General features: G+C 35.7%; 1 protein-coding gene across 1 annotated transcript in view; it reads right to left on the bottom strand.

Annotated features, from left to right (window-relative positions):
* Positions 1-2,287: 2,287 nt before the first annotated feature.
* The window catches only part of LOC307151725 (anoctamin-9), a 32,029-nt gene continuing 23,762 nt past the window's right edge, over positions 2,288-10,554 (bottom strand). Inside the window, exons 14-24 of the mRNA XM_079859866.1 lie at positions 7,094-7,130; positions 6,866-6,977; positions 6,435-6,492; positions 6,217-6,314; positions 5,623-5,819; positions 5,018-5,170; positions 4,345-4,492; positions 4,142-4,255; positions 3,668-3,761; positions 3,442-3,554; positions 2,288-2,741 (exon numbers count right to left, since the gene is read on the bottom strand). Of these exons, the coding sequence (XP_079715992.1) occupies positions 2,639-2,741; positions 3,442-3,554; positions 3,668-3,761; positions 4,142-4,255; positions 4,345-4,492; positions 5,018-5,170; positions 5,623-5,819; positions 6,217-6,314; positions 6,435-6,492; positions 6,866-6,977; positions 7,094-7,130 (1,227 nt within the window). The 3' untranslated portion in view covers positions 2,288-2,638. The remainder of the gene's footprint in view (positions 2,742-3,441; positions 3,555-3,667; positions 3,762-4,141; positions 4,256-4,344; positions 4,493-5,017; positions 5,171-5,622; positions 5,820-6,216; positions 6,315-6,434; positions 6,493-6,865; positions 6,978-7,093; positions 7,131-10,554) is intronic.

The raw sequence follows: 10,554 nt of genomic DNA, 5'->3' as shown, positions 1-10,554 counted from the left end.
TCCCGCAGGAGCAGAACATTCAGAAAAAAAGAAAACAATGCCTGATCTTCTGATGTGGGAGATGCCCTAATAAAGATAGTTGATAACCATTGTCTTCATCCCCCAAACTCAGGCGTGACCACTTGGGGCATGAGAAAGGGTCCAACGAAAGCTGAATAAATATTTGGGTGCTAGATGTTTTTTGTCCTTTTTTCCCTAAACTAGCTTACTTCCTGCGCAGGAATAATCGACAAACAGGCTTCAGCAAATGTCCTTTAAATGCTCTAATCACGGCCGGAAGAGTTCCCGAGCAGTTCTCAGGGAATCTCTCCCAAGATGAAGCAAGGCCGGAGGATCTCAGACAAATTCCATTGAGAATCCCACCAGTAAACACAGATACAACAGTTTTTATAGAATAAGGGGTATGGCAAAATGGCATGAAACATTACATAATTTGATTGGTTCTTTTTAGACAAGCCCTTCTGTTGCTAGGTAAAGATTCCTTCATAATCACAGGGTTTCAAACCTAATCATCTGTCTAGTTTCATTTCCCCTATTTGTTATTTTTACACACACATACTCAAAGTCACAAGTCTTTGAATTATGTTTGTATTTTATACTGATCAGTTATGTATTGTGTATTATTTTTATTTAATAATTTTATTTACTAATTATTATTTTAGTAGATTATAAGGAGGCTGGTGCTACCGCAAATCTTAGTTAGGGTACGTCAAACTAAAGGCGCATGTATGAACGGAGCAGTAGGCACGCCATCTGAAGATCTTTTGATTTCTGTCTATCACTGATTTAGCAAGTTGTATGGAAGTGGCTAAAATAAACTACACTTTTTTTGTACGAGTGAGCAGTAGGAAACCGACTTAAGAGGTATTAGCAAACCCTGCATCCACTGACTAAAATCAGAACTGACAAGTTTGTGTCCGTGAGAAACACGATCCGGCCGACGTGATCTCTATGCAGCATTGGGTCCGTAATGAATTAATAACTGAAAGTATGAGATACTCAGAATAATCAACGATCTAAATTAAATCACAATTAATCTTTTGATCAGCTATTAAGATAGAAAATCAGTAAAAAATAAAATAAAGAGTCATTTAAATTTGGAGTCAGATTAAATTATTCATGGAGTCAGAATTAAAATTAGAAATCTGTTTAATGTGTTAACTGTTTAATAAATTAAAGTGATTTTTCCAGAAGCGCCAGAAAAGACATACACACTGAATACCTTCGACCACAACATTGGATTCCGTTTTTTGGGCCAGTGGGTGGAGTTTACAGTGTTCACACACTGTCAACACACATTTATGTCCAAACACCATGTAACAGTAGACTTTGCATAATAGGTGCCCTTTAAGGCGAATTTTAACATCCTCCTATAATATAATCCCCATTTCAGTGCATTTCCACCACTAGGACATTAAAAATGTGGCTTATGGAAATAATGCAATCTGCAGATGTTCACGAAGTCTACAAATTCCATCAGCTATTGTGGACATTCATAATGCCATTTAACCAGCTGCCTTTTGGGGGATCTGGCAATGTGTTGGATGCAGTGAGGACGGCTCACTCAAACAGCTCACTCAAACCGCCACGGTTTGTATCGAGCCATTTTTTAGTCTGGCTGTTTGATGAGAAATAGATTAAATGTAGTTGCAATAACCTCTGTAATAATCCATACAACTGTATCAGATGGCTATTATTCTGTTGCGCGGAGCTTAACTGATGACGGCACGGCTTGATCTCTGGTTGACCAATCAGCGGAAAAGGGGTGTTTCATACCTGCCCATGTAGAGATCGAATATTGAAGCTCATTTTGGTTTAATTGTTTTTCCATTTGGCGGATTAGGACAAAGTGTGATGAAAACAAAGATAAAAAAAAAATGAAAAAACGACACGAGATTTCTTTCTTTATGTTCATGGGAAAAATTGAATATGTGATAAATTATTCCCTTTAGAAGTCAAAAACGAAAAAAAAAAAAAATATCCGAAGATACACGGACCCACCAAAGAGTCCAAGACTAACCCTGTGAGGTAAGGACTACAAATGAGAAATTAGAAAAACTTAGAAAAATTAGAAAAATTCTAGCAAAGGAGAAAAAGCCATTTAGAAAATGTATTACTATAATTTTTTCTGTTTCAAATATTACACTGCTGATCAAATAAAAAGTCTCCAACAAAGGCATTGCTGTAAAACTGTCATGGCATATCTTTTTCAGATTAGCCTGTAAGGTTGTATTCATTTCTTTGAGTTCATTATCCATTTAGTGCAAATGTTGGTGGAATCAATTCTGAGAGGTCAATACATCAATTTTATTAATTTTATTCAATTACATTTTGACAGAAACAGAAACCACAGCACTTTCATTGGCTCTCTTTTTATACATTATTTCACAAAATAACTGAACTATTTAACCATGCCATTTATCATTAGTATAATAGGTCAAATATTTGTTTTATATATACATCTTATAAAATGCAACTAATGGATTTCCATGCTAAAAAATACAAAATCATATACAATTCATGCAACTTTATCAATGCTTACCAAAACATATACACTCATCCAGCCAAATATTCCAATCTTGAGATTACACAAAAATAAGAGTTGTATGTGGGGGCACCTTGTTTTAGCTCATTTGTCTCACATACTATTTAGCTTGTTTGCCTTTTTCTGTTTAGATGTTCTTTTTACATTACCATTCTCATTTAGTTTGGTCAAAGTGTCCTGTTGTGCTCTTTGAACTCTAGAAAAAAATATATATTATTTTAATTAGAGAAATAAATAAATAACATGAACCAACACACATGTATACATTTTTAAAGTTCATTAAAATAATAATTCTCTTCACACTATTTCTGCACATTAAGAATACTCACTCTCTCTCTCTCTCTCTCTCTCTCTCTCTCTCTCTCTCTCTCTCTCTCTCTCTCTCTCTCTCTCTCTCTATTTCATGTGTTCTAGCTCAAGCAGAGCTCTAATGAGCAACTAATGAATCTATGAATCTATTCAGGGGTTTGAATAATTTTGAGACTGCAGAGGTCATTAAAAGATGCATTTTCAGTTGAATTTGGGGAAACAACTTGAAACATTTGTTGTGTTAAGCTATTTCAATTACTTTTGTTTGATTTGTTCAGTGCAAACAGCTGAAAGTCTGTAAATGTTTGCCAATAACCCTGATTTGCAGGGGTTGAATAATTTTGATTACAAATGTATATGTTTTTTTGTTTGTTTTTTTCCAGGTGACTGACATCCTGCCTCACTTTCCAATAAATTGCAATGAATAAAATATAGTACCGCCCTACATTTTTTAAAAATGAATAGCGCAATAATTATTAACACTTGATCATGTTTAACCATAATCATTGAGACTCTTAATACAAAACTTAATACAAAACCCCCCGGAATTTTATTAAAATGTTGTTTTATTAGCTCTTGTTACTGACCTCAATTCTTCTTTCAGCCTTCTGAGTTTATCATACAGTCTTTCATTTCTCACATCCAGGGGGGAAGTAGGGACAAACCAGCTTGCTACACACTTAAAGATCACAACTACATGCTGGTCACAGAGAGATACATCAAAATAGTGAGTGAGCAATACAATTCATTATTATTATTAGTGTAATTACTGTGTATCTAGAATCCTGTTCTTATTTATGTATATCAGATTACCTCAAACAGAATGATGAAGACTAATCGTGCTGCCAGAATGACCCAAAACTGATTAGTTAAACTATAGTCTTCATTACTTCTGTAGTCTCTATAGCTGAAAATAAACAGTACAGTAGATAAACATTACATAAACAGCAGGTTTGATTATGACCATAATCACTATACTATAGTCTTTTATTACTTCTGTAGTCTCTATAGCTAAAAAAAAACAGTACAGTAAATAAACAGTACATAAACAGCACAGGTTTGATTATGACCATAATCAAATGTGCAAATGTGCACATAAATACAAAATAATAAGTGAAAATGAATTAAATTTTGTGTGTTCATTCAAGCTTATTCTTGCTAAGAACCACCCACTTAAACAGGACTGTTTTGTCTAATGGACAAATAAAATGATCCTGGTTGCTTGAGTGTTATGAGAGGTTGCTAAGTCCCTAAGGTGTTTAGGATATATAGATAAATAGATATTACCTGCAGTGTGTCACATTTATGCCACTGTAAGTGACCATCTGATGAGGTTTGAAATCTTCACTAACTCTCATATTAGCAATGGAAAGTGTGTTGTTTATGTATCCAACCATACAACTGAAATTAAACAAAGAAGATTGAAAAACACATTTGTGGTGCAGCAAATATGTTGATTAAGCAGGTGTGAAATATCAAGTCCAACTCACTCAATGCCTGTAGCACTGCCGTTGGCACAAGGCCCATAGTAGTACATGTAAACCAGACGAGGAATGAAATCAGAGGATATACCAATGACCAGTCCATTAGCAATGACCGCAAGCACACTAATTGCCTCCAGCACTTCTGTCCAAACACCTGAAATGAGAAAAAAAGTTGTCTTTTTTATACATTGTTTGAGGTCCACATATTTTTTCATGATCATTTTCCATCCTCTATTTTTATTACAATGTTTTATTGTCAAGTTTCTTTGCAAAGCTGCATTATTTTGTGAAAGATTCATAAAATAATCTGCACAGAAATGTGCTACTCAAACTCTTAAAACAAGACTGAAATGATGAGGGATCCTGTTCAGTTGCTTCAGAAGGATATTCCGAGTTGTAGGCAATAAACAAAGCCACATTTTACCCTCATCGATAATTGTTCAAATATTTAGGAATAACTATTGTATTTCCTCAAAGTGACTGGAGCTCAGAACGATTCTTTCAGACAACACGTCAATTTTAGCTTGTTAATGTAAATGGTCAGTTTGAACTGCATAGGAAGTTTTGAGTTCTGCAAGTTACAGTATGTTTACATAGTTCCATAAGCTCTTTGATATCAAATGATTTCTCATGATATTAATATTCTGTTTATAATGCCATGAGCCTTTCTTTCCCTCACCAATATCGTTGGCCTTTGTTGGTACTAGTCTGCGTTCAAGGCTGACCATCTTAATGGCATCCAATCGGATCTCAATGATGTTGTTTAGAAGAGCCAACAATGGAGCCAAAGGAAATGCTGCTACGAAGATAGTAGTAAAACTGAACTGCATCACTGGGGGAGGTAAAACAAACAAAAAAATGCTAATTTTAGACATTTGTGTTTCAAAGAAAAAATACTTTCTAATGTATCCTCTTAAAAGAACTCTAGAAGAGTTTTGAAGACCCACAACTAGAATTTTATTTGTGTTTGCTATACAAAACTTGCTGCAACAATGATGAGGTGTAGTGGGAGGCTACCAGGCTGTTACTATGTGATTGCTAAGGCCTTCTTGGGGTTACTACTGGCCCAAATCAAAGAAGCGTACTCCAAGTGTCTATGGTATGAGATCTCAATCATGATAAAATGTGTAGGACGAGTTACTGACCAAAATGTAATACTTATGGTTAGGGATTTTATTTATGTCTCTAATTATAAGAATGAACAATAGTATTGGTTATTGTCTTAGCAAACACCACTAGTAACCGCTCTGGCAACAAACACACACACACAAAATGAATCTGTACCCATTTCCAAGAACTCATTAAAGAGGCTGAAGCTATCAGTTTTAATCAGGCCATAGTTTCTGTGGAGGTCTTCAAGTTTGCAGTTTTCACAGAGTTCGGATCCTTCCTTGACACTCATACACTCCTTCTTATAGCATTTGGCACATCTTCTCCGCAGCTTCTGGGTCTTTTTCCTGTTCAACCACCTACTAAACCAGCTGTATGAGGGTAAGAGGGTATAAATAAGTGTTTGTTATCTCTTATACATTTACTGTATGTTATACAAAGCACATGAAGTAGTCTAAAATAGGGATCAGGATTATAAGAAATGTAATGATTCTGATTCCTTAACTATTATTTTTAATACTTGACGAAGAAATGGTCCTAACTACATAATAGCATATGACTGAAATACTACTTTCGCTAACATTTTAAGTCAACATAGAACACACAATAGAAAAGACGTGTAGCGGAATCTTACGTCATAAAAATGTTTGGTTGTCAGTATTTTATAATATAATGGAACTGGTTCTGAAAAAGAGCTTGATTTCCAACATCAGTGTTAAATGATAAAAAGCACAGACCACACAAAGACAATAAAAATGTTCCACTTACGGACCAGAATATTCAAAGATATTGTTGAAGGTCTGTTTAAGTACCATGATAATAGACATCTGAATGAACAAATCTGTGAGACAGCCACTTGGGTGACACTGAATTGAAAAGAATGTAATATTGCATAAAAATGAGTGTAAAGAAATAAGTTAAAAATAAAATACAGTACAGCATTGTTTATTTATAGCACATTGTATAGAAAATTATAATTGCCACACCTCCTCCAGCCTCCATCTGCCAGAGATTCTTGTATATCCTCCAGGGTGACCATTAATTCTAAAAAAAAAAAAAAAAAATGTTTTAACTGTATTACTTTTTTGTTGTTGTTTTGTTGTATTACATTTTTATTACAGTAGAATTGTATTAATTTTAGAGGAAATTAGTTATGCCCTGGTAAAAACACCTCTCAACTGCACTGTAAAATATAACCAATCGGTCAAAGCATATGACAAGGCTACACAAAACTAATACTGACAAATTCATGAATAATGTATTGTATCTGGTAAAGGTTGATATAATTTTAAAAATAAATTCATAAGTAATTTAACAATGGGATTACTCTGCAAACAGAGCAATTAATTTATAGTAATAATTAGTATAATATAATAGAAAATACAATATAATAGAAACTATTAAATGTCAAGGCTACCTTCCCAGAAAGAACGCTGTGTACATGAGAGAGGAGAACATTGTAAAGAACTGGAATATGAACATCTTCACTGTAAAACTCCTTTCAATGGCAGAATGGGAGTGCTTATTCTCTGCAAGCAAAAAAAAAAAAAAAAAAAAAAAACCTTGAGAAGTGTTTTATATCAAACAAATAGGGTTAACAATAAAAATGTCTGACAATTAAAGCCATAAACCGTGTTTCACTGACCTATTTCACTCAGCTTCATGGCTACTGTACAGTTTACCTGAATGAAATAATTACATGGTTACAACTATTGTTATCATAAGCCAAAAGAGAAATATGCTCTGTTCCAAATTGTATTGCATTACAGGCAACTCAATGCAAAGGCTGATTCAAAACAGGCAACTTAAGGCATAGTTCACCCAAAAATGTTGTGGTTACGCGGCTATGGATGTCCTTCGATGTCAACAAACTTGGTTCTCGCGAGAACTAGAATATTCCTCACCGGAGTGTCCTACATCATACGCTGGAACTCCAGTCTCTCGTGAACATGCGTACGTTAGCGCTTTAGACTTAAGTCGAATCCATATGTTCGTTTGGACAGGAAGCTAGTTTTTTAAAAAATATATTTTTTCTTACACAAACTCATCACTTTGCTTCAGAAGGCGTTTATTAACCCCACGGAGCCGTGTGGAGTTCTCTTTTGATGGATGGATGCACTTTTTTGAGCTTAAAACTTATGATTGTAATCCACTTTATAGATTTTTATCAATTATAAAGCTCGGCAGCATCAGGGTGTTTATTTATATAAATCCGATTGTATTTGTCTGAAAGAAGAAAGTCATGTACACCTAGGATGGCTTGAGGGTGAGTAAATCATGGGGTAATTTTCATTTTAAAGTGAACTACTCTAATACTGGATGTTACCTGGATGATCCACGATCCAGTCCCTTGCTATCCAGCTATGATGACTTTCACCTTGATATTTTAGCGCGGATGTACCTAGCCAAATTCGGTTTGGTGTTCGCTACGCATTTTCAAACCAAACGGTTCGTTGGACCATTTTTCCTGCCGACCAAAATTTTGTTATTTCAAATGTAGGCGCGTTGCGCGTGGCAAGCGCGCTCATAATGTAAGAGACACTGGCACGACCACAACATTGTCCGACATCAAATGGCAAACGTAATGCAAGCGGAACGAAACTGAGCTACTCGTTATTGTGTGGTTGACGGACCGTTGTTTATCAGTTTGGACCAAAGCAGCGCGAGCTGATCGTGATCATGCGACACTGTTACTACACAACGCTAAGAGATCCAGTAAAGAAAGCATTTTAATTTGCCACAGAAGTAATAACATTGCTGCGAGATCTAGTGAGAAACATTCACATTTCTCCGTTATTAACGGATCAAACAGTGCATGGAAGCCAGGAATTAACATTGTGCCATGAATGAACTATCCGGTGTCCACAGATCTGCAACATTTACCATGGATTTACTGTAATAACACTAACTGCAACCATGGAAGTTTGGCAGGAATAGTAGACATAATGCGTTCAAGTAACATTACGTTGGTTTTATTTTGACATTATGAATAAAATTGCTGCCCTCAAATGTTAATCTGAACTAAAAATAGACCTTTGTTTAGAACTACTACAATATTAGGCTACATTTCATTTTTTCCAAGGAGCTGTTTTGTTTTATATGCTCATAAGAAGTGTCTATTATAGCTCCATCACTGCTCAAAGTAAAAAAAAAAAAAAAAAAAAAAAATTCATACTTTATTATGTTAGTTTTAATAATGATAATAAAAAAAAATCTCTGGCATTTCTTCACAAGTTCTTTTAAATGTCACTTTGTATTTAAGAAACACGTGCCCTTTAGTCATTATTTGGGTAGCACACATATTCTGAATGCCTTCGGCAGAATTCAAATGAGCCATTTTAATCTAGATTAATCTAGATTAGTTTCAAGATTACAGTGAGATTAATCTAGATTAAAAAAAAATGAATCTATGCCCACCACTAATATATATATATATATATATATATATATATATATATATATAAGTTTTCACCCCCCAGATCTAATGCATTTTGTTTCCTTCGTGTTTTCCTTCACATTTTAACAGATTCTTCAAGGGGTTCACAAACTTTCAAGCAGCACTGTATATGATCTAAAGTAACTAACTAGCTACTTGTAGTTTTTTCATTGGATACTGTTTTACTCTTATTCAAATAACTATTAAGATTATTCATTTTACTTTGAGTAAAGATTTCTATAAGTACTTGTATTTTTACTTAAGTACAGTTTTTGCTAGGGTACTCCAGTCAGCCTATTCCAGCAACAGCAGCCCGGGTTATTCCATTAGACGTGCTCTATATGAGACCACTTTAAAGGTGGCTCAAATGCAGGGGTTTTCACCTTTGATGCCACCCTCTGGAAGTCATAAGGGTTACGTACAAGTGTCTTAGTACCCTTCTTCTGTGGAGACGACCCCGTTTTTTAACTCAGGGTGTCTCACTCTGTGTGTTCCATCAGAAAACCATTTCAATGGATGCCTCTCTTACAGGCTGGGTTGCGGTCTTCAAATACAGCCAAGTACAAACAACCCGCACTGATGACAGTCCAAATTCTGGTATATCACAACACTGGAGCAGACATCCTTTTAGGCAGGAGCTGAGGCCCACAGAATGGAAACCTCAGCCACAGGTGGTAAAGTTAATGTAACAGAAGTTTGGCCAAGCAGAAGCAGTCGACCTGTATGCTTTAATTGAGTTGACCCACTGTCCCCTTTGGTTCTCCCTCACACCTCTAGCACCTTTGGGGCTGGATGCTAAGGTGAAAACATGGCAGAGGCATGCGTCTTTATGTGTTTACCCCGATAGCTCTGCTCTCGAGAGTTCTAGTTAGGGTATGGCAGGACGGAGTACGCCTGTTGCTCGTACCTCTGTTTTGGCCAGCCAGAATATGGATTTCGGACCTAGAATGTCTCTTGAAAGGCTCTCCTTGGGAGATTCAGACCAGGAGTGAACTTCTGTCTCAGGTGTGGGGCGCAATTTGGCAGCCCTGACCTGAGATATGGAAACTGTGGGTTGGGCCCCGGAGGGGAACCCACTCATAGAACTTGGTCTCTCAACCAATGTTGTAGAGAACATTCTAAAAGCTAGAGCTCCCTCTACAAAGAAAACGATCAGTGGGCAAGCCTACACCAGTCCATAAGTGGTCCAATGATATTCAATTTCTATTTTTGATTTACATGTTGTGTACACTTTCTTGATAAATGTTTTTTTTTAATATGTTCTCTTGATGATTTATATATATATATATATATATATATATATATATATACCAGTAGGCGACACGCCACTTTTAAGTAGAAGGTAGAAAGATTAGGAATTTATTGTGGCAGGCGAAAGGAGAATGGGCTAATAAAAAGATTGGAAAGTACAATGTACCCAAATGTATGCTCATTGGTTAAACAGGTTGGGAAAAACTCTATAAAAGAGAGAGTTGTGAATTAGATTGTTAGATGTTCAGTTGGCATCTCGGCTTGTACATCTTTGACTGGACCAATACAGATGGACCAGTCTGATCTTTGCCATCTGGAACTTGTTTACTTTTTTTCTTTTGCAAAGAGTGAAGACATTTTCCACAACAACATTCATAAGATTCTACAGTTTGGACCTGGATTCAACCCCAGGCTCTTTG

This window comes from Squalius cephalus (assembly GCF_949319135.1).
Source record: "Squalius cephalus genome assembly, chromosome: 23".
NCBI lineage: Eukaryota > Metazoa > Chordata > Actinopteri > Cypriniformes > Leuciscidae > Squalius > Squalius cephalus.
Note: the sequence above shows the minus strand (reverse complement) of the source record. Positions and strands in the feature narration are given on the sequence as shown.